The sequence below is a fragment of the Amblyraja radiata genome, chromosome 9 (genome assembly GCF_010909765.2).
Source record: "Amblyraja radiata isolate CabotCenter1 chromosome 9, sAmbRad1.1.pri, whole genome shotgun sequence".
Classification (NCBI taxonomy): Eukaryota; Metazoa; Chordata; class Chondrichthyes; order Rajiformes; family Rajidae; genus Amblyraja; species Amblyraja radiata.
Genome location: NC_045964.1, coordinates 3115216 through 3140641, shown reverse-complemented (window position 1 = coordinate 3140641; position 25426 = coordinate 3115216). Strand labels below are relative to the sequence as shown.

The 25426-nt window shown below is 44.9% G+C and overlaps 1 protein-coding gene across 2 annotated transcripts in view; it reads right to left on the bottom strand.

The window, feature by feature from the left end:
- The window catches only part of evl (Enah/Vasp-like), a 201585-nt gene extending 177066 nt beyond the window's left edge, over positions 1-24519 (bottom strand). Inside the window, exon 1 of one of the 2 annotated variants that reach the window (XM_033026500.1) lies at positions 24384-24519. In XM_033026500.1, coding sequence (XP_032882391.1) covers positions 24384-24406 — 23 coding nt within the window. In that variant the 5' untranslated portion in view covers positions 24407-24519. The remainder of the gene's footprint in view (positions 1-24383) is intronic. The other variant, XM_033026502.1, reaches the window with a different exon arrangement.
- Between the last annotated feature and the right edge of the window lie 907 nt (positions 24520-25426).

Below are 25426 nucleotides of genomic sequence, written 5' to 3'. Positions count from 1 at the left end.
CCGCCCGACACCGTGCGACGCCCAAATTCAGTCTGCCCACCTCCTGCCCAGCTGATTGGTAAGTATGAAGCAAATTACGTCACGCTCGAACTTAGCGCGTACTTACCGTGAACTTAGCGCTAACTCCGCTTCCATTTTGGTCACGCCAAACGCATGCAGTCGCATGCAAGTGGGACAGGCCCTAAAGCCATTTAGAACGGAGACGAGGAAACACTTTTTCTCACAGAGAGTGGTGAGTCTGTGGAATTCTCTGCCTCAGAGGGCGGTGGAGGCCGGTTCTCTGGATGCTTTCAAGAGAGAGCTAGATAGGGCTCTTAACGATAGTGGAGTCAGGGGATATGGGGAGAAGGCAGGAACGGGGCACTGATTGGGGATGATCAGCCATGATCACATTGAATGACGGTGCTGGCTCGAAGGGCCGAATGGCCTACTCCTGCACCTATTGTCTATTGTCTATTGTCAAAATATTATTAATAACCCAAGCTAAAGTATGTTAGACACTCTTTTGAACCGCAAGTTAAATGACCTCCAGCATGACTTTTTAGTCAATAATAACCCAAAATGCTTCAGTCAAAACCTGATGCAGTGCATGCTCTTCTGTGGTTGTCACACATATCACGTTTCTTTCTCTTCCTCTCGGCTTGCATCTCCTGACAGAATTCTACACCGACTTGCGCAAAATTCTAAACTCAAAGCGTTATTTCAACGAGTCGCAGGACTAAGTGTTTGAGACAGCACTAGTGCTGAAAGCTACATTTGGGTAGCAAGAAGGCTGATACTGCTGCACATGGTTCAAGTCGAGTGGAGGCTGTGCATGGTTTCTGTACAGAGTCTATACACAGACAGCACCTTTCTGCACATCACTATGCTGAGAATAGCAAGCACAAAAACATATTTCAGTGTGGTTGACCTATGCAGGCTTCCTGTAGCCTCCCACTAGAGTCACAACATACGTTTCTCACTGTTATGCTACCACAATTTCTTTAATCATTGGTTTCTTCTTCATATTCATAAGCCAACACCAATGTCATAAATGTTTCATCCAAGCCTGCTTGTTCCATCACCAGAAGTTATTTTAAAAACATGAACGAGCGATCAGTTCTCATCAGAATTTGATTACTTTATATTTAAAATATTTACATTTCAGAGATAGTTAGTTCAACAAAGACACATACAAAATGGAGACGCAGATGAAAAACTATATCCTGTCGTCTGGCTAGCAGCTGTAAGTTCATAGGTTCCATGAGCAGTATTAGGCCATTCGGCCCCGCAAGTCTATTCTACCATTCAATATTGGCTGATCTATATCTCCCTCCCCACCCCATTCTCCTGCTTTCTCCCCATTGCCCCTGACACCCATACTAATCTAGCATCTGTCAATCTCCGCCTTAAATATATTAAATGATTTGGCCTCCACAGCCTTCTGTGGCAATGAATTCCACAGATTCACCTCCCTGACTAAAGAAATTCCTCCTCATCTCTTTTCTAAAGGAACATCCATTTATTCTGAGGCTGTGGCCTCTGGCCCTAGACTCTCCCATCAGTGGAAACATCCTCTCCACATCCACTCTATCCAAGCCTTTCACTATTCGGTAAGTTTCAATGAGATCCCCCCCACATACTTCTAAACTCCAGCGTGGAGATAAATGTGTGGATTATCTTTTCGAGGTCATCAGTCTGGAAGAATGGTTTTATTTTAGCTATCGTCTGAAGCTGGAAGAAGTTAGCTTTTACCACGGCATTGACTTGTTTGTCAAATTTCAATACTGAGTCAAAAATCATGCCAAGGTTTTTGACGTGAGGTTTGAGTAATGGGGTAAGGCTTTCAAGGCTGCCTGCTATCGTTTTGATGGAGTCCGAGGGGCCGGGTAGGATGACCTCAGACTTACTCTCGTTTAGTTGGAGGAAGTTCTGGGCCAGCGAGTACAGGCCAAGTGCTCATCATATGTTAACCTACTCATTCCTGGGATCATTCTCGCAAACCTCCTCTGGACCCTCTCCAGAGCCAGCACATCCTTCCTCAGATATGGTGCCCAAAACTGCTCACAATTCTCCAACTTTGGTCTGACTCAGCCCCTTATAGAGCCCCAGTTGTTATATTCTAGTCCTCTTGAAAGTGAGTTAGCCTTCCTCCTCACTACTGATTCAGTACTACCGACTACTGTGATGCACGATTCAAGGGCAAGAGAAAACTGCAGATGCTGAGAAGTTGAGCTAAACTAGAAAGTGATAGAGATTCACAACCAGCAGCTGTGGAGAAAGTTACAGGCTAAACATCAGCAACTTCACTAGTTCATTTTATTTCTATCATCATGGAACCTGCTGAATCTGTAACATTCTCTATTTTAATTTCAGATTTCCCGTCTGCAGTTTTTCTACTTAGTATTTAATAATCAATTTGTAATCTGACCAAAAATTGTGTTCCTGTTTATACGTATTAATTGTTTTTTTGTCAATTTTGTTTCCAGGTGTTGAGTAACGGATTAAATGTGACAACTTAATACATGTAGAACTTAGTAGTGAGCCGGAAATAATATTTAATTTCTCATGAGACACAGCCCTTGGGTAATAGCCAATTTTCTATAGGTTGGACTCCAGCTTGATAAGTAATGTGGCATTACTATTAATGCCCTCTGATGGGTCAATTAGACTTGTATTTACAGTAACAGTTTGGGGAAGATACATTCAAGAGTGAAGAGTGTTTGATTGTCGTGTCCCAGATAGAACAATTCAATTCTTAAGGGCCTGTCCCACTTGGCCGTCATTTACGCGACATCATTTACGCGTCACGACGCACGACGCGCGCATCGTGACACGCACGTGATGCGTGCATGGTGCGCATTACGCGCAGATGGTGCATGGTGACATAGGCGGTCACGTGCAGTGCCCCAGGATTTTGTGTGATGTGCAAAATCTTCGCACGCCATCTGCGTGACGCGCAAATGACACTGACGCCCACAAGTGGGACAGGCCCATTACTTGCAGCAGCACAACAGATAAGTAAACATTGCACTCTTTAAACAATATAATAAACAAGAGAAAAAAATTCCGTGTCTGTGTATATATACATATGGACGGCACTGTGGTGCAGCGGTAGAGTTGCTGCCTTGCAGCACCAGAGACCCAGGTTCGATCCTGACTACTGGTGCTGTCTGTACGGAGCTTGTATGTTCTACCTGTGACCACGTGGGTTTGTAGGTTAATTGTCTTCTGTAAATTGTGTAGGAAAGAATTAGTGTCAAGTCAATTTTATTTCTATAGCACATTTAAAAACAACTCTCGTTGACCAAAGTGTTTTACATCAGTGCAGGTACTAACGTTCTACATACAGTGGTACATAGATCTAACAATACATACATGCATACAACGCTCCCTCAGAGGACCTCAAGAAATGCTTGTGAGTAAAAATAGGTTTTAAGTCTAGACTTAAGAGTTGATGGAGGGAGCAGTTCTGATGGGAAGAGGGATGCTGTTCCATAGTCCAGGTGCTGCAACCGCAAAAGCACGGTCGCCCCTGAGCTTATGCCTGGACCGCGGGATGGTCAGTAATCCCAAGTCGGCCGACCTGGAGGTAGTATGGTTGGTTAGCAGATTTCTGATGTAGGTGGGGGCAAGCCCGTTAAGGGCTTTGTATACATAAAGGAGGAGCTTGAAATTGATTCTGAACTGCACTGGGAGCCAGTGGAGAGAGGCCAGGATCGGGGTGATGTGGTCCCTATTTCGGGTGCCCGTCAGGAGTCTCGCTGCGGCGTTTTGGACCAGTTGCAGGCGGGACAGGGATGATTGGCTGATGCCAGTGTAAAGGGAGTTGCAGTAATCTAGGCGGGAGGAGATGAATGTGTGGATGATCTTTTCGAGGTCGTCAAATCAGAGGAATGGTTTTATTTTAGCTATCGTGCGAAGTTGAAAGAAGCTAGCTTTTACCACGGCATTGACTTGTTTGTCAAATTTCAGTGCTGAGTCAAATATCACGCCAAGGTTTTTGACGTGAGGTTTGAGTAAGGGGGTAAGGCTTCCAAGACTGCCTGCTATCATTTTGAATGAGTCCGAGGGGCCAAGAAGGATGACCTCAGACTTGCTCTCGTTTAGTTGGAGGAAGTTCTGGGCCATCCAACACTTTATATCCTCGAGGCATTGCATAAGGCTGAGTAGATTTGATCGGTTGTTGGGTTTCAGGGGGAGATAGAGCTGTGTATCGTCTGCATAGCAGTGGAAGGAAATGCCGTGCCTTTGAATGACTTGGCCTAAAGGGAGCATATACAGGGAGAAGAGAATGGGGCCTAGGATGGAGCCTTGTGGAACCCCGCAGCAAAGGCTAGCTGGGGAGGGGAAAGAGTTGCCTATGTTTGTAGAGAAATCCTATCTTTGAGGATGGAGATGAACCAGCTCAGGGCAGTGTTTAATGTATTGGGTGATCGATGGTCGGTGTGGACTCGGTGGGCTGATAGGCCTTCCACGCGGCATCTCCAAAGTCTAAAGTCTAATGATAACGTGACATTAATCCTCTGGCTGGTCAATTAGATTTATATTTACAGTAATGATTTGGAGAAGGTTCACTGTTCAAAATTGACGTTAGTTACTGAAAACGTTAGTGTGTAGGAAGGAACTGCAGATGCTGGTTTAAACTAAAGATAGACACAAAGAGCTGGAGTAACTCAGTGGGACAGGCAGCAGAAAATGAATAGGTGACGTTTCGGGTCGAGACCCTTCTTCAGTCTGAAGAAAGGTTTTGACCCAAAACGTCACCTATTTCTTTTCTCCAGAAAACTCTAGTGATTCAGCTAGAAGATGAAATGCAAAGAAGCCAAGGTTTCCAGGTGGGGATAAAGTCTTGCTGAGCTGTATGCAAAAAGAAGTATGTCTCTGTACCTGGTACAGGTGGTAATAAAGAAACCAGTGAACCACTGCGAAGGTTCAGAAGAGGGAGGGATGGAAGGATAAAATTGAGAAAACGAATCATTAGATTTTTTTCACTTTTTGTATAACAATGGAGATGAAGGTATAAAAAGTGACTGTGACCAATTAAATCCAGTATTATAAATGCCAATTGTAAATAACAATAGACAATAGACAATAGGTGCAGGAGTAGGCCATTTGGCCCTTTGAGCTAGCACCGCCATTCAATGTGATCATGGCTGATCATCCCCGATCAGTACCCCGTTCCTGCCTTCTCCTCATATCCCCTGACTCCGCTATTTTTAAGACCCCTATCTAGCTCTCTCTTGAAAGCATCCAGAGAACCTGCCTCCACCGCCCTCTGAGGCAGAGAATTCCACAGACTCACCACTCTCTGTGAGAAAAAGTGTTTCCTCGTCTCCGTTCTAAATGGCTTACTCCTTATTCTTAAACTGTGACCCCTGGTTCTGGACTCCCCCAACATCGGGAACAAGTTTCCTGCCTCTAGCGTGTCCAAACCCTTAACAATCTTATATGTTTCAATGAGATCTCCTCTCATCCTTCTAAACTCCAGAGTGTACAAGCCCAGCTGCTCCATTCTCTCAGCATATGACAGTCCCGCCATCCCAGGAATTAACCTTGTAAACCTACGCTGCACTCCCTCAATAGCAAGAATGTCCTTCCTCAAATTAGAGGACCAAAACTGCACACAATAGACCAACACTGCACACAATATGGAAACTACAAAAATTGCAGATGCTGGGAAGCTGAAACAATAAGATAAAATCCTGAAGGTTTAGTTTAGAGATACAGGATGGAAATAAGCCCTTTGGCCCACCGAGTCTGCACCAACCAACGATCACCTATTCACTAGTTCCAGTTCTCGGGACAATTTGCAGAAGCCAATTAACCTACAAACCTGAATGTCTTTGGGATGTGGATGGAATCCAGAGCAACGGGAAAAAACCATCACAGGGTTAACATACAAACTCCACTTAGACAGTACCCGTAGTCAGGATTGAATCCGGGTCCCTGGCACTCTAAGAGGGCAGCTCTACCACCGAACCGCCCAATCTGAAACTTAACTCTGTCTCTCTTTCCACAGGTACTTACTCTATTGTCTGAGTTTGTTTTTGAAATATGAGTGTTGTATTGCAAGAGGTAAGGACAAGTGCATGTGTAATGGTGGTCTTTTCTTCAGTATTTTAGAACAAAGGGAACAGGGAAAATTACAACTGTTGAAGCAAGAGAGCAGGCGATGGAATCTTGAGCAAAGAAATAAGGTGCTGGAGGAACTCAAGGGATCAGGTAGCATCTGTGGAGGGAAATGGACAGCTGATGTTTCAGATCAGAAGCCTTCAGTTTGTTTTTTACAATAAACTTGTTCAAGGCAGGTCATGCCTGATCTGAATAAAGGAAATGGCTGATGAGTTAAATAAAGAGGTTTTGCTAAAACATCTGTCTGAAGAAAAGTCGCGACTCGAAACGTCACCTACAAGTGTTCCAAGAGACACTGCCTGAACCACTGAGTTACTCCTGAACTTTGTAACCTTTTGTGTATAAACCAGCATCTGCAGTTCCTTGTTTCTGCTACTGATTGAAGATGTTTTGGTGATTGATTACATTTTTGTTGATTTATTGAAAGATACAACATTTTAATTACCCTTAGACATACAGTGCGGAAACAAGCCATTGATCCCACAGAGTCTGTGCTGAACTAGAAACATATAAAATTATAAAAGGACAGGACAAGCTAGATGCAGGAAAAATGTTCCCAATGTTGGGCGAGTCCAGAACCAGGGGCCACAGTCTTAGAATGAAGGGGAGGTCATTTAAGACTGAGGTGAGAAAAAACTTTTTCACCCAGAGAGTTGTGAATGTGTGGAATTCCCTGCCACAGAGGGCAGTGGAGGCCAAGTCACTGGATGGATTTAAGAGAGAGTTAGATAGAGCTCTAGGGGCTAGTGGAGTCGAGGGATATGGGGAGAAGGCAGGCACGGGTTATTGATTGGGGACGATCAGCCATGATCACAATGAATGGCGGTGCTGGCTCGAAGGGCCGAATGGCCTCCTTCTGCACCTATTTTCTATGTTTCTATGTTTCTATGAATTGCCGATCACCCCATGCACTAGCACTATCCCACGGCACACACAAGGGACAACTTACAATTTTGACAGAAGCCAATTAGCCTGCAAACCTGTACATCTTTGGATTGTGAAACCAGAGCACCTGGAGAAAACCCACACCGTCACAGGGAGTTGGTGCTGTACTGGTCCAGGCCCGGCTACCGGTTAGCGAGAGGCATGGAGGTGAGCAAGGTAGACGTCGGTGAGAGTGGAGGGCCGTCGGAGAGCCATTGCCCGTGGGATGATGGCAGTCTGTGGAGGATGCAGCAACGAGAGCAAGGAGGGGCCTGGCACGTGAGCGGGGGGGGGGGGCTGATAACAGAGAGGGGCTGGGGAGAGGAGGGAGTTGTGGAAGAAGTAAGAGGGGCTACGTATATTGAATGCTTTGGTTACTTTGTCGTTGTCCTTTACGTGGTGACTCTTGCACTGTACGGAAACAAAGAATCTCACTGGACCAAGTACACGTAACAATCAAGTTTCAATCAATCAATCAACCAACGTGCGAACTCCGTACAGACAGCACGCGTAGTCAGGATCAAACCCGGGTCTCTGGCGCTGGAAGGCAGCAACTCTACCGCTGCGCCACTGTACCGCCATGTTTTTACAATTACTCTTTCAGCTCAAGTCACTTTAAATGAAGAACCTACAGAGATAATGTGTACGGCATCTCTGTGTGGTATCTCAGCTGCACGGAGGTGGAGAGGAGAGCTCTTCAGCGCGTCGTCCACAGAGCGCAGAGGATCATTGGGACACAGGTATCAGCCTTGGAGGGCATCTACCACACACGGTGCCTCAGGAAGGCCGTCAGCATCCATAAAGACTCCTCACACCCTTGTAACGGACTGTTCGAACTATTTCCCTCCGGCAGACGTTACAAGACCTTCTACGCCAGAACCTCCAGACTCAGAAACAGCTTTATTCCCAGAGCTATAGCGGCTCTGAACCGGCCCTGCTGAGTGTCCCTCCCCCCTCCCCCCACCCCATGGACTGTCTCCCTCGGATGGTCACGTCACACATCGACCCGGCACAGACACATTTGCACTTTAGACTGTTTTACTGTTCTTTTTTTACAAACCATGTTCTCGGGGTATCTAAATATAAGTTTTATTCGTTGTTTAAGTTGTGACATCGGATGGAAGCTGCAAACCAAATCTTGTTGCACTTATGTGCAATGACAATAAAATATATTATTATTATTATTATTATTATTATTATTATTAGAAGGAACTGCAGATGCTGGTTTACACCAAAGATAGACACAACAGGCTGGAGTAACTCAGCGGGTCAGGCAGCATCTCTGGAGAACATGGATAGGTGACGTTTTGGGTCGAGACCCTTCTTCATGCTGGATCAGTCTAATGAAGTGTCTCGACCCTAAATGTCCCGTATTCCTTCTCTCCAGAGATGCTGCCTGCCTGCAGAGTTACTCCAGCCTGTTGTATCTATTTTCTGCCTACTGGGATAGTTTGACCAAAGATTTATGCTATTAAGTACAGCTCTTGTAGGAAGTAATAGAAATGATTCAAGAGTGCTTCGGGAAACCAACAGTCACAACACAAATATTAAGTAAAACATTAACGTCAAATTCAGTCTCTGAGACTTTAAATAAAATACTCGCAGTCATTATTTAGGAAAGGGAGTAAACAAAATATAATGAACTTCCAAGAATGACCTTAGTTCGATAGATAAAAAATTCTGGAGTAAAACCCCTGTCCCACTGTACGAGTTCATTCCAAGAGCTCTCCCGAGTTTGCCCTGATTCGAACTCAGAGATTTACGGTAATGGGCACTCGTCGGTACTCGGGGCTCTCGTGGACATGTTGATAAATCTTCACGAGTCTTCCCGTGCTTACCTACCGTTAGCGAGTCTTCCCGAGTATCTGCCGTTAGCGCCACGAGCCGCTAAGAGACGCCCCCGAGCTCCGACGTACCCGCTACGTTCATTCTCCGTGCTTACCACGAGTTTGTTTTGTTTTTTTAAACTCAGAAGAGCTCTTGGAATGAACTCGTACAGTGGGACAGGGCTATAACTCAGCGGGACAGGCAGCATCTCTGGAGAAAAGGAATAGATCGAGACCTTTCCAAAGAATAAAATACTCTGCACGTTGTAAAACCTGATCATATGTAGAATGCAGCGGTTATTGTGCCCTCAGCAACCACACTGGGATTTGAATTCTTTGACGGATAGCCACATTTGAGGCTGGAAGCAGTCACATAAGATGATTCTGTCCACAAAATGAGAAATGAAGATCACCATGACAACCAGCCTTACAACAAGTCTTCTCAAACACACCCTGAGTCTAAAGAAGGATATCGACCCAAAATGCCACCCAGTCAATAGACATAGACAATAGGTGCAGGAGTAGGCCATTCGGCCCTTCAAGCCAGCACCGCAAGCCCTACTCTCCAGAGATGCTGCCTAACGCGCTGAGTTACTCCAGCTTTTTGTGCCTGTCTCTGAGATAGAATTGTTGACTTTGGAGAGGGAGCAATGTAAAATGTATTAAATAATATTACTAAAATTCACAAAGAGATTGGATTTGAAATGAATGGGAACATTGGTCTGTAAAATCCATAGGCATGATTAGGCTAAATGTGCTGCATGTTAGTTTATGCCGAATCATCACTTTCTGACCACTTTGTTTGGTATAGTTTAGAGATACATTGCCACCAGCGGACATAGATTTAAGGTGAGGGGGGGAAGGATTGTGGTCCCAGCCCGCCCCCACGTACCTCAGTGTGAAGCTCGACAGAACGTTGTCATTCAAACAACACCTGGAAGGTGCCAAGGCAAAGACAAGCGCCCGTGTCGCACTGATACGCCGTCTAGCCGGCACCACATGGGGAGCTACGACAAAGACACTGCGCATGTCCACAGTGGCCCTGGTGTTCTCAGCCGCTGGGTACTGCGCCCAGGTCTGGTGCCGTAGCCCTCACGCCAAGAAGCTGGATGCTGCCTGTGATGTCTTGGTACGTTATGTAATACATGTAATATGTATAGGGTGATTTCACGAAAGGTCACTGGATCATAGATCCTCACCCACGTGACCGCAAAATCTAACTGGGGTACAAGCGTCACTTCCGGTACATGTTATTGGTGCTGAAAACGCGCACTTTCACACCCGTTAAAAACCGCGAAAACGGCCCGTTTTTGAGCTGTAAATAACTGTGCCAGTCGGGGTGACCGTGAGACACAGTTATCTTACTTTACAGTCCAGAAGATAGATAAAAACGAAGGTAAATACAAGAGGGAGCTGAAGGGGCAACAACAGCGGAAGTGGTTAGCGGACATTCGCCGTGGAGATATAAAGATCGAAAATATCGGGAATTATCGCGTTTGCTCGCTGCATTTCATCAAAAGTAAGGCATTATGTTTTATCTTTATTCATTTGTTATATGAAAAGTTTTAAAAGTGAAAAATCCGTCAGTAAAATTGCAAAATCGCCCATGGTTCTCAGGTGGGTTTTAACATGCAAAATGAAAACGCTTCTGAAGCTCCATTTACCATTTAAATAATCGTAAACTATCAATGCGTTTTGAAATAAATTTTACTCAGATGCAAGCTAAGGAATGGGATAATTGTCAGCTGTTAATTGGACAAAATCAGGACATTTTATTATTATTATCCAATTAACAGCTGACAATTATCTCATTCCTTAGCTTGCATCTGAGTAAAATTTATTTCAAAACGCATTGATAGTTTACGATTATTTTAATGGTAAATGTAGCTTCAGAAGCGTTTTCATTTTGCATGTTAAAACCCACCTGAGAACCATGGGCGATTTTGCAATTTTACTGACGGATTTTTCACTTTTAAAACTTTTCATATAACAAATGAATAAAGATAAAACATGATGCCTTACTTTTGATGAAATGCAGCGAGCAAACGCGATAATTCCCGATATTTTCGATCTTTATATCTCCACGGCGAATGTCCGCTAACCACTTCCGCTGTTGTTGCCCCTTCAGCTCCCTCTTGTATTTACCTTCGTTTTTATCTATCTTCTGGACTGTAAAGTAAGATAACTGTGTCTCACGGTCACCCCGACTGGCACAGTTATTTACAGCTCAAAAACGGGCCGTTTTCGCGGTTTTTAACGGGTGTGAAAGTGCGCGTTTTCAGCATCACTAACATGTACCGGAAGTGACGCTTGTACCCCAGTTGGATTTTGCGGTCACGTGGGTGAGGATCTATGCTCCAGTGACCTTTCGTGAAATCACCCTATATAGTGTAAATACCAGTGCCTGTAAAGTCTATAAAGTAAAGAGGGAGGTGTGATGTCTTTGTAATGTAACATATGTAACAGAAACTCGTGCCTGAGCCTCGTGACTGAGGTCAAGTGACCTTCAAGATAAAAGGCAGTGATTGCAGAATAAACGAGCTCTTGAACTCTAACTCGGTGTGGACGTGTCCTCTTGTGCTAGTCACAACAGAGCCTTGCCTCCGACAAGAAACCTTTACACTGCCCTCAACAGCGCCCTGCGGACCGTCTCCGGATGCCTACGAGCCACCCCAGTAAACCAACTGCCCGTCCTCGCTGACATCGCCCCAGCCAACATCAGACGAGAAGCAGCCACGCTGGCCCTCTCTCGAAAGGCACAGACCAGTGACTCCCACCTCCTCCATCAGACCGTCACAGAGACGCCACGACGAGTGCGCCTCAAGTCACGGCACCCCTTTGTCACGCAAGCCCAAGAGCTGCTCTGCACAACACCGGCTGACACTTCTAAGGCCGCCTGGGCAAGACGAGATGGGGAGACCAGTGGAAGTCAGACCATCTAGGCTACACCAGTACATCGATGACCCCATGGACGTCCCTGGCCAGGACTTGCCCCGAGAGCGGTGGACAACCCTCAACCGCTTGAGGACAGGCGTCGGACGCTATGGAGTAGCGATGAAGAGGTGGGGCCTCGTGGACAGCGAGCGCCTCCTGCAAGTGTGGGGACCCAACACAGACAGTGGAGCACATAGTCACCAGTTGCCCCAAACACCGGCCACCGAATGAATGGTGAACGAGGTCTGACTGACCTGGACGATGACACGTTGGACTGGCTCGCCGCAACGGAGCTGCAGGTCTAAAAGACATACGACCGAAGAAGATTTAATAGGAACCTGAGGGATAGATTTATTTACATAGTGTGTTGGGTGTATGGAACAAGCTGCCAGAGGAGGTTGCTGCAGGTATTATTACAATGATTGAGAAACATTTACACAGGTAGACAATAGACAATAGGTGCGGGAGTAGGCCATTCGGCCCTTCCATCCAGCACCGCCAGGTACATGGATGGGGTAGGTTTAGAAGGATATGGGCCAAAGTAGGCAGGTGGGACAAGTGTAGATGGGACATGTTGGTCGGCGTGGGCAAATTGGGCTGAAGGGCCTGTGGTCAAACTCTATGAACAATCCTACCAACAACTAAAGAGCGGCACTGACCTCCCATTTACCTCATTTGTCACCCACTGGACAATCTTTAATTGGACTTTAGCTTGCAATAAATGTTATCCCCTTTGTCCTGTATCTGTACACTGTGGATGGATCGATTATAATCATGTATAGTCTTTCCACTGACTGGATAGCACACAACCTAAAGTTTGGTACACCTTGGTTTACGTGACAATGGGTGGCGCCAGCAATGGCTGCCTCGCCAACAGTCTGTCTGTCCCTTCCTTCTTTGTTTGTTTGTTTGTATGTATGTGTTAAATGTATGTTTTTAGTGTTCTTTAGCTTGTTTCATGTGGGGGAGGGGAGTTAGAGGAAACTTTTTCGTAACTCTTACCTCGACGTGATGCGATTTTTTCCCGTATCGTATCTCCGTCCACACTGCGGCCTAACATCGAGGAGTTGGCGGCCTTTGCTGGAGACCGACTTCGATCTCCACCGCGGGAGCCTGCGGACTTTAACATCGCGGAGCCCGTGGTCTCTGGTTAGAGACCGACTTCGGGAACTCCAAACTGCAGAAGCTTCTACCGCCCTGACGCGGGGGCTTCATTCGCCTCAACGCGGGAACTTCGACCGCCGGCTGTGGGAGCTTCGAACGCCCCCCGACTGCGATGGTTCGACAGCCCGACAACCACAGAAGAATAAAGAGTAAGAAGTTCGATTTTATTGCCTTCCATCACAGTGAGGAACGTGGGGAATCCACTGTGGTGGATGTTTATGTTACCTTTTATGTAGTTGTGTGTCTTGTTGCTTTTTTTAAATACGGCTGTACGGTAATTCACACATCACTGTACCTTAATTGGTACACGTGACAATAAACTGACCTTGAATAAACCTTGGTACGCGAGATAATAAACCCAACTACAGTAGCCTTAGCAAACATGTTCGCTCCGTGGTATTGGTTATTTTTATATTATGAACACGACTATTATTATTTAATATCAATGCTGTTACTTTAAGACTTCATATTAAAGGTAAAACTGTAATGAAGCCTGGGATTTTAAAGTTCGATGCAACCAGGATCGGTAGGCCCGAAAAGAATGAATTGAACAAAAGATGAAAATGTGTAAAACACCAGACAGTTAAGGTGGGATTAACCATGTGAATAAAAGCTAGACAGATAATGGTATTCATCGTAATAATAAAAATTAAAGAGTTAAAAAGACCTGTGCCACTTTCACGACCTAATTCACGACCTTTTTTACTCGTGGACATTTTTCATCAGGCTAGAAAAAACGCCCCGACCTACTTGATGCCATGAGTACCTACGACTAGCATCACGGCCTACTACAACCTCGTGACGACCATGCTGCGAGTGTGAGTCAAGGGCAAACTCGGCAGAGGCCGTGAATTAGGTCGTGAAAGTGCGACAGGCCCTAAACATTGAAGGTTTCTAACCAATGGACATTTCCTATTCAACAGTACAAGAGTAACAGAAAATAGAGCCAGTCAAATGAGCAAAAGGCTTACATTTATAATTGACTAGAAATGTAATTGAATTACTTTCTGTACACTATGTAATTGAAAATCATTTCCCCCCACTGCGAATCACACTAAAAAACACTCTCCACCCTTGCAACTCGACAATGCTATAATCAGTTCTCCCTAAAGGATCCTTCACTAAGATCATTAATTAATTATGTCTCGTTGCTTACTGGAACAAATCTAAAATAACCAGATCCCTGTTAGTTCTACGCCATACTTTGCCAAGCAATTGTCGACCAGAGACTGGGTGGGTGGAGCCGGTGACCACTGATACGATGGGCGAGGAGTGAGGCAGGTAGCAGAGTAGTAAAGAAAGCAAACTCAACGCTGGCATTTATTTCAAGAGGGCTTGTATACAAACACAGGGATGTAATGCTGAGGCTCTATATGGTGCTGGACAGGCCACATTTGGAATATTGTGAACAATTTTGGGCACCATTTCTGAGGAAGGATGTGCTGGCTCTGGAGGGGGTTTAGAGTAGGTTTACACGAATGATCCCAGGAATGAGTAGGTTAACTTATGATGAGCGTTTGTCTGTGGAATTGGAAGAGGGCGGTGGAGGCAGGTTCTCTGGATGCTTTCAAGAGAGAGCTAGATAGGGCTCTTAAAAATAGCGGAGTCAGGGAATATGGGGAGAAGGCAGGAACGGGGTGCTGATGGGGATGATCAGCCATGATCAGCTCGAAGGGCCAAATGGCCTAGTCCTGCACCTATGGTCTATTGTCTATTGTCTATTGTTGGCACTGGGCCTGTACTCGCTGGAGTTTAGAAGAATGAGGGGGGACCTCATTGAAACAAGCAGAATAGTGAAAGGCTTGGATAGAGTGGATGTGGAGAGGATGTTTCCACTAGTGGGAGAGTCTAGGACTAGAGGCCATAGCCTCAGAATTGAAGGACGTTCTTTTAGGAAGGAGATGAGGAGAAATCTATTTAGTCAGAGGATGGTGAATCTGTGGAATTCTTTGCCACAGAAGGCTGTGGAGGCCAAGTCAGTGGATATTTTTAAGGCAGAGATAGACAGATTCTTGATTAGTTCGGGTGTCAGAGGTTATGGGGAGAAGGCAGGAGAATGGGGTTAGGAGGGAGAGATAGATCAGCCATGATTGAATGGCGGAGTAGACTTGATGGGCCGAATGGCTAATTCTACTCCTATTTCCTTCTGAAAGGAAAGGGAATCGAAGTCTGGTCTATCGCCCCCTCATGGTTGGCTGCAGGAGGTGCCCCCGCGGAACAAAGGTGGACGGGCGGGGAGAGGGGTGTGACGGCTAAGGAATACAATGGCTGGAGGCCCTCAACAGCCTGGGGCTCGCCTGGAATGGGAAACCCTCAGAACAACAAGAGCGCGGACTGGGCGTTTAAAAAGGCGCTTGGGGGATCGGTGGACTATATCTGTATACTTGCTAATCAGAGCTGTGCTTGGATATGGCAATACTCTGCTGGACTGTGTGTAAGAAAAGAATTTCACACGTGACAATAAAACCATTATTACACTGTCCTGACTCCATTCCATAAACTCATCCTCAACACCATCTTTGCCAAGTTAATTTGTCCAATACAGGGCACGATTCTTGCTATTGAGTGAGTGCAGCGTAGGTTTACAAGGTTAATTCCTGGGATGGCGGGACTGTCATATGCTGAGAGAATGGAGCAGCTGGGCTTGTACACTCTGGAGTTTAGAAGGATGAGAGGGTGATCTCATTGAATCATATAAGATTATTGAGGGTTTGGACACGCTAGAGGCAGGAAACATGTTCCCGATGTTGGGGGAGTCCAGAACCAGGGGCCACAGTTTAAGAATAAGGGGTAAGCCATTTAGAACGGAGACGAGGAAACACTTTTTCTCACAGAGAGTGGTGAGTCTGTGGAATTCTCTGCCTCAGGAGGCAGGTTCTCTGGATGCTTTCAAGAGAGAGCTAGATAGGGCTAGTGAAGTCAAGGGATATGGGGAGAAGGCAGGCATGGGTTATTGATAGGGGACAATGAATGGTGGTGTTGGCTCGAAGGGCCGAATGGCCTCCTCCTGCACCTATTTTCTATGTTCTAAAGATAGCGGAGTCAGGGGATATGGGGAGAAGGCAGGCACGGTATGAACACTGACTCCTCTAACTTCAAGTGACCATTGCATCCCCTCCCTCGTGTCACCCCCCCACCCAAGTCATTGTACCAGCTTCAAAGTGACCTTGTTGAGTCTCATTACCTGTAACTCGTTTTCATCTAGCCCATAGCTAACAATGGCCTTTTTCTTTTATCCTCATTACATTTTTGCATATCTTTCATTCATTTGTTCAAAATCTCTCTATATCACCGCCTATATCTCTGGTTTCCCTTTCCCCTGACTAGTAGTCTGAAGAAGGGTCTCGACCCGAAACGTCACCTATTCCTCCTCTCCAGAGATGCTGCCTCTCTCTGCCTTACGCTGAGTTACTCCGACTTTTTGTGTCTATCTTCGGTTTAAACCGGCATCTGCAGTTCCTTCCTGCACACGGCATCATTAGTTTAGTTTAGTTTAATTTATAGATACAGTATGGAAACAGGCCCTTCGGCCCACCGGGACTGCTCTAACCAGTGATCCCCGCACACTAACACTATCCTACACACACTAGGGTCAATTTACAGAAGCAAATGAACCTACAAACCTGCACACCTTTGGAGTGTGGGAGGGAATGGGAGCACCTGGAGAAATCACACGCATGTTACAGGGAGAACATGCAAACTCCGCGCAGACAGCACCAATAGTCAGGATTGAACCCGGGTCTCTGATTTTGTAAGGCAGCAACTTTACTGCCTTTAGATGATGTTGCAGGGCCAGGACCCTTGTTCAGACTGGAGAATGGTCCTGACCCAAAACGTCACCTATCCATCTTCTCCAGAGATGCTGCCTGACCCGCTGAGTTACTCCAGCACTCTGTGAAACGTCACCTATCCATGTTCTCCACAGATGCTGCCTGACCCTCTGAGCTACTCCAGCACTCTGTGAAACGTCACCTATCCATGTTCTCCACAGATGCTGCCTGACTCACTGAGTTACTCCAGCACTCTGTGAAACGTCACCTATCCATGTTCTCAACAGATGCTGCCTGACCCGCTGAGTTACTCCAGCACTTTATTTCTTTTTTGTAAACTAACATCTGCAGTTTCTTGTGTGTCCTGGGACCATAATGTTCTGGGAGTAACAGCATTGACACTCCCAGAATATGGTCTCATTGTTTGGTACTCGTTTGGGATAACTAATAAATAAATCTATTTCTAGTAGAAGCAAAAAACTGCAGATACTGGTTAATACCAAAGATAGACAGAACATGCTGGAGTAATTCAGCGGGTCAGGCAGCATCTCTGGAGAAAAAGGATGGCTGAATTTTCGGGTCAGGACCACAGATTTCAGGTGAACTGAAATGTCACCCATTCTTTTTCTCCAGAGATGGATAGGACAGGTTTGGAGAGATATGGACCAAACATTGGCAGGTGGGACTAGTGTAGCTGGGACATGTTGGCCAGTGTGGGCAAGTTGGGCCGAAGGTTCTGTTTCCTCGATGTATCACTCTATGAGATTCTGCCTGGCCTGCTGACTTACTCCAGCATTTTTTGACTGTCTGAAGTCTATTTCTTCCCTCGCTCCTTCACAGGCTCCACCAACCCCTACTGCAAACTTCCCAACTCTCTGATTTGCTGCCACAAGCCTAACCTCACCGTTCCGTTCTGCCCTGAATCCAAGGTGCCAACCAAGCAATTTATCATCCCATCCAAAACCAATCTGTAAATAGGGTGGTAAAGAAAGCTTTTGGTGTGCTGGCCTTTATAAATCAGAGCATTGAGTATAGAAGTTGGGATGTAATGTTAAAATTGTACAAGGCATTGGTGAGGCCAATTCTGGAGTATGGTGTACAATTTTGGTCGCCAAATTATAGGAAAGATGTCAACAAAATAGAGAGAGTACAGAGGAGATTTACTAGAATGTTGCCTGGGTTTCAGCACCTAAGTTACAGAGAAAGGTTGAACAAGATAGGTTTTTATTCTTTGGAGCGCAGAAGGTTAAGGGGGGACTTGATAGAGGTCTTTAAAATTATCAAAGGTATCAAAGGTATTTTATTGGTCACATTCACATACACCGAGGTGTAGTGAAGTGAAATGCTTCTTGCCATTTTGCAGCACACAAAGAAGGAATACAGACATAACATTAATAAGAGTTTTAAACATAAAGAACATCCCCCCACAATGGTTCCCATTATGAGGGAAGGCACAAAGTCCAGTCCCCAACCCGTCATTATGAGAGGGATAGACAGAGTTGACGTGGATAAACTTTTTCCATTGAGTGTAGGGAAGATTCATACAAGAGGACATGACTTGAGAATTAAGGGACAAAAGTTTAGGGGCAACATGAGGGGGAACTTCTTTACTCAGAGAGTGGTAGCTGTGTGGAATGAGCTTCCAGTGGAAGTGGTGGAGGCAGGTCCGATTTTTTCATTTAAAAATAAATTGGATATGTATATGGATGGGAAAGGAATGGAGGGTTATGGTCTGAGTGCAGGTAGATGGGACTAGGTGAGAGTAAGTGTTCGGCACGGACTAGAAGGGCCGAGATGGCCTGTTTCCGTGCTGTAATTGTTATATGGTTATATGGTTATTCAGCACTACCGTGAGCCACCACCTTGAATATCCATCACGCAGGCAATATCTCATCTCCATGACCAACCATCACCGTACCAGTATCCCCTCCTACTCATCCCAAGTCACACAACCACTCAGATGATGCACCAGCTCAACTAGACACGTGGCTGCCAGCCTTTCCAGATGGAGGCTGAGGGGTCATCTCATAAAGCTGCACAAAACCATGAGAGGAATCGATCGGAAAATGCACAGAGTCTAGAACAGGGGATTCAAGACCAGAGGACATAGGGTTACGGTGTGGGGAGAAAGATTTAATAGGAATCTGAGAGGTAACTTTTTTTACACAAAGAGTGGTGGGTGTAAGGATCGAGCTGCCAGAGGAGGTAGTTAAGGCTGGGACTATCGCAATGTTTAAGGAACATTTGGACAGGTACATGGATAGGACAGGTTTGGAGGTATATGAGCCAAACGCAGGCAGGTTGGACTAGTGTAGCTGGGACATGTGGGCAAGTTGGGCTGAAGGGCCTGTTTCCACACTGTATCACTCTATGTCCGTCGTGGAAGGTTGCTGACTGGCCCGCTCCAGACTGGAGGAATACCTGCTGAGGGACGCACTGAAGCTCGGTGCAGCCAATGGCAAGGCTCTCTGGGGGGGGAGGGGTCCACAGCCCAGGGTCCTTCCACTGCTGGACATTGGGGAGCATTCCCTCAAATAAGGGAAGGGATTTCACCCCAGGGTGCAACATGAGTAGCAAGGGTGTCTCAAATAATGATAGATCGCTGAACACTACCAAGTACAAGGCTAATCAATGTATGTAGAGCCACATAGAATGTGTGCAGAGTTTTTGCACAGTTCATGATTTGTATCTCTTTTTTATTCTGAATAAAGTTAATTTTTGGAAAAGTAAAATTCTGAATCCAACATAACCTAAACTCAGGGGGCCACATGAGTGGCAACTCATCCTTGGCCCAAGGATCGTATAAGAGCATTGCCAAATATAAAACAAATGAATGTAGTGATGCTGAGAGTGCCGGAGGAGTTTTGGCAACTTTTCTCATATTATATATTTTAAAAAATTATGAATTAAGTTTCACTTTGGAAAAAAAAATTCTGAACCTAACCTTGGAACTGGAGTAGAAACAAGGAACTGCAGATGCTGGTTTATCCAAAAGGACACAAAATGCTGGAATAACTCAGTTTCAGGTCAGGCGGTATCGCTGGAGAATATGGATAGGCAACTCTTCTTCAACATGGATAGATGACATTTTGGATTGGGACCCCAGATTCGCTGCCTGATCTGCTGAGTTACTCTAACACCTTGTGTGCTTCTTGGAACAAGAGTCCCAGCAGCACCCTTTCCTTGAGCCAAAGTATTTTACAATCAAAGAAAATGTACACCGTACACTGTGAAATGCCTCAACTTCCTTAGAAGGTTTAGGAGGTTCGGCATGTCCCCTACAACTCTCACCAACTTCTACAGATGCGCCATAGAGAGCATTTTATCGGGATGCATCACCGCTTAGTTTGGGAACTGCTCCATCCAAGATTCAAGAAATTGCAGCGAATTGTAGATGCAGCCCAGACCATCACACAAACCAACCTCCCTTCCATCGACTCTATTTATACCTCACGCTGCCTCGGCAAGGCCAGCAGCATAATCAAGGACCAGTCGCACCCTGGTCACTCCCTCTTCCCCCCTCTCCCATCAGGCAAAAGGCAAAGAAGTGCGAAAACGCACACCTCCAGATTCAGGGACAGTTTCTTCCCAGCTGTTATCAGGCAACTGAATCATCCCACCACAACCAGAGAGCGGTCCTGAACTACTATCTACCTCTTTGGTGACGCTCGGACTATCCTTGATCAGACTCTGCTGGCTTCACCTTGCACTGAATGCTAATCCTTTACCATTTACACTGTAAATGGCTCGATTGTAATCATGTATTGTCTTTCTGCTGATTGGTTAGCACGCGACAATAGCTTTTCACTGTACCTCGGTACACGTGACAATAAACTAAACAGTAACTATAACTGAACTGAAGAGTTTGCGGAACACCCTTATAAAATCCTATGTGCACGAGAAGATCGAGGCCTGAATGCCTTGTGCAACCGTATGATACCCAAAGTATTTTACAATCAAAGATACGTGGATTGATATTTCCAACTTGGGGAACGCAGCGGCCAACGTGTGCGCTGTAGAGTAACTTAACGACCATAGAAACATAGAAACATAGAAACATAGAAAATAGTTGCAGGAGGAGGCCATTAGGCCTTTTGGGCCAGCACCGCCATTCATTGTGATCATGGCTGATCGTCCCCTATCAATAACCCATGCCTGCCTTCTCCCAATATCCCTTGACTCCACTAGCCCCTAGAGCTCTATCTAACTCTCTCTTAAATCCATCCAGTGACTTGGCCTCCACTGCCCTCTGTGGCAGGGAATTCCACAGATTCACAACTCTCTGGGTGGAAAAGTTTTTTCTCACCTCAGTCTTAAATGACCTCCCCTTTATTCTAAGACTGTGGCCCTTGGTTCTGGACTCGCCCAACATTGGGAACATTTTTCCTGCATCTAGCTTGTCCAGTCCTTTTATAATTTTATATGTTTCTATAAGATATCCCCTCATCCTTCTAAACTCCAGTGAATACAAGCCTAGTCTTTTCAATCTTTCCTCATATGATAGTCCCGCCATCCCAGGGATCAATCTCGGGACCAGATCATTTAATTTCAGTGATATGCAAAGCACATGAAAATCCTAACTAGAATTTTACTAGAATTTTATAAAGGTTTGAAATCAAGATCAATGCAACCACTACTTTTATTGTTATGATATTTGTGATTTATGTAATCTAGAACAGTTTATTGCATTCATCTTTAGAGTCATAGAATCATAGAGTAATACCGTGTGGAAACTTGTCCACACCAGCCAACATGTCCCAGCTACACTAGTCCCACCTGCCTGCCTTTCGCACATATCCCTCCAAAACCTGTCCTATCCTTGTACCTGTCTTAAATGTTGGGATAATCCCAGCCTTGGTAAGCATCGGTCAAGTGCAGCCCGATAACAAAGCCAAGCCTCTTGTCTACAACTAGATGTGTTATAGAGTGATACGGTGTGAAAACAGGCCCTTCAGCCCAACTTGCCCACACTGGCCAACGTGTCCCAGCTACACTAGTCCCACTTGCCTGCGTTTGGCCCATATGCCTGTATTTGGTCCATATCCCTCGAAACCTGTCCTATCCTTGTACCTGTCTTAAATGTTGGGATAATCCCAGCCTCAACTACCTCCTCTGGCAGCTTGTTCCATACACCTTGTGACAACGTTACCCCTCAAATTAAGTTAACATCCCATTAACTTGCTTGGAAATAATTTTCGTGCCGATGAATCAAAATACTACACTTAAAACATCAACATAGACACTAAAATTTAGTGAAAATAATTTGTTTTCTTGTATGATTGGAACACGTTGCAGTTTCGAAATCTAGCCTTAGAAAACATGTTCACTGTGTGGCATTTCTTATTTTTATATTATGAACAAGACTATTATTATCTAATATTAACGCGGTTACTTTAAGATTTCATATTGAAGCGAAATCTGTAATGAAGGAGGTGACACTTGATACGCAGTTGTGGAGCATTCTTTGATGTTAGAGGCCAGAAGGTCAATCTACCCGGGCCTACCTGACCTCCCATTCCCACAGGCCTTTCTGTCCTGGGCCTCCTCCACTGTCAGAGTGAGGCCCAGCGCAAATTGGAGGAACAACAGCTTTCGCTTGGGCAGCGTACACCCCATGAACCCGTGGTATGAGCGTTGATTTATCTAACTTCAAGTAACTCCTGCATATTCTCTCTCTCCATCCCTCCCCTCCCCCACCCAAGTCACACCAGCTTCTCCTTCTCATTTAGCAAACAGCTAACAATGGTCTATTTGCTTTATCATCCTTACTTTTTTGCACATCTTTTATTCATTTGTCCTTGCTTTCTCCCTCCTTCCCCTCCCCTTCCCAGCTCTCCCACAGCCTACTGTCTCTGCCTCTTCCGTTTTTCTTCCCCTCCTCCCATCCCCACATCAGTCTGAAGAAGGGTCTCGACCCGAAACGTCACCCGTTCCTTCTCTCCAGAGATGCTGCCTGTCCCGCTGAGTTACTCCAGCATTCTGTGGCTGTCTTCAGCTAAGTTAGTTCCCCTCAGAAACTGTAACTGTAGGATTGTACCAGCAAATGGCCATTATGACTGACATCTTATTGCTTATAAATTATCAGGTCTTCTCTAATTTTAAAGAAAGCAGTAAAATTTAACTTTTGAGAATTTTGATAGGATTTTGTACATCGACCTTGGTGTTAGGTGTCAAAAGAGAATATATTCACCAAACACTAATTTTATTCAAAATACACTGAGTTCCTAAAAATTATAAAACATAACTTATGGTGCAAGTTAATACTATCATCTATGCCCCAACCATCTAGAATTCATTAATTTTTTCCGTCTGAAACTGGTTACATATCAATAAGTACAGATATATTCATATAATATATGTTAATATCAATATTAAAAGCATCATGTCACAAGGTCATGAATATTTTCTGTAAAAACAATGGCACAAAGTATAGCACTGGATGTGATCAAATAAATTGAGGATTCCTAATTTGAGGAAGGACATTCTTGCTATTGAGGGAGTGCAGAGTAGGTTTACAAGGTTAATTCTCGGGATGGCGGGACTGTCATATGCTGAGAGAATGGAGCAGCTGGGCTTGTACACTCTGGAGTTTAGAAGGATGAGAGGCTATCTCATTGAAACATATAAGATTGTTAAGGGTTTGGACACGCTAGAGGCAGGAAACATGTTAGCCATTCGCATGCAAGTGGGACAGACCCTTAAGCCATTTAGAATGGAGACGAGGAAACACTTTTTCTCACAGAGAGTGGTGAGTCTGTGGAATTCTCTGCCTCAGAGGGCGCTAGAGTCCGGTTCTCTGGATGCTTTCAAGAGAGAGCTAGATAGGGCTTTTAAAGATAGCGGAGTCAGGGGATATGGGGAGAAGGCAGGAACGGGGTACTGATTGTGGATGATCAGCCATGATCGCATTGAATGGCGGTGCTGGCTCGAAGGGCCGAATGGCCTACTCCTGCACCTGTTGTCTATTGTCTATTCTATATTGTCTATTATCTAAATGGAAGATTTCCTAGTTGGCAGAAGCTATTTATGCAAAAGAGAATCTTCTGATTATCACAGCTCATATTTTAAGATCTGTTGGACATCCTCAGCTGAATACAGGGACTGTTTGTATTTACCTTACAGTGAAAGGATGTGGCAATTTGCAGTGTAATATGCTGTCAGTATTATTAACTTCATAATGACATGGTTGGAAAAACATGTTACTCTTTCTCCCCCAAACTACCGATAACTGAACACAGAATTATTAAAATTGAATCCCAGCATAAAATATGTTGCATTGTTTAGGCAAGAATTAATTCATCCTTGTAGCAGATTCGCCTTTTTTTTCTCCTGAATTATTCCTAATTAATTAAATATTCCATTTTCCGGTGAAGCTACATATGGAAAGAATCATGAAAAACACACTGAAAGACAAAGAAAAATATATTTTCTTTTGAATGTCAAATTATTAGGCTTACTTGAGCAAATTAATCAGATGTTCAATGTGGAATCAATTTTGATCCATTACGAAGCATGAGGTTTTGATTCTACCCACCAAGTTTAAAAATAAATGAAAAAGATCTGACATTCTGCTTGCTTTCTATAAATATTACAGCATTACTGCCTTTGGCAGTTTAGTAATAAAAATCCATTGAGACAGCATGATTCCTACCTGAAATCTTCTGTTGGATGCATGGCCTAATAAAAAAGCATAAATCCTACAGCAAAGAGGCAAATAAAACATTCGGATTCAATACACAACTGTAAAATGTACAAATGATTGATCCATAATTGTGTAGATTGTCAATATGATGTTCTACGGGAAGGCACACAAGTGCATGCCTGCAGCCCTCATGCAGAACGCTGCATTTTATCAGCAGCATGCACGGAGTAAAGCTGCTCACCACGTGATCACTCCAGCAAGTTTCATTAATGTGACAGCTGTTCATTCACCGAAACAATCCTTCACGAGTTCCTCCACGTTTAATGCCCACTCTATTCGGTACGCATTTAAAATGGTGGCTGGCCGTGCCATACACAATACAGAAAAGCATTTATTTTGATCGCTGCAGAAGACGGATACTTTTGCATCAAACTAGTAAAGCGACTCCCTGCAGCTCAGGGACAAAGGTGCAAAATAAAGGCCACGAGCACAGACAAGCAACGCTTCTTGTGCAGGAAGGAACTGCTGGTTTACACCCAAGATAGACACAAAGTGCTGGAGTAACTCAGCGGGACCAGCAGCAACTCTGGAGAGAAGGAAAGGCTGATGTTTCGGGTCAAGACACTTCTTTAGACATTTTCTGTCTTCATTTCTCTGCTTGTTAGTTCACATATCACAAGACCATGGGCATAGGGGTAGAATTAGGCCATTAGGTCCATCAAGTCTACTCTGCCATTCAATCATGGCTGATCTATCTCTCCCTCTCAACCACATTCTCCTGCCTTCTCCCAGTAACCTTTGACACCATTACTAATCAAGAACCTATTAATCTCCACTTTTAACATACCTAATGACTTGGCCTCCACTACCATTTCTGACTATGAATTCACCAGATTCACCACCATCGGGCTAAAGAAATTCCTCCTCATCTTTCCCAAGGTATGTCCTTTTATTCTGCGACTGTGCCCTCTGGTCCTAGACTCTCCCACTAGTGGAAACATCCTCTCTCACATCCACTCATAGAAAATAGGTGCAGGAGGAGGCCATTCGGC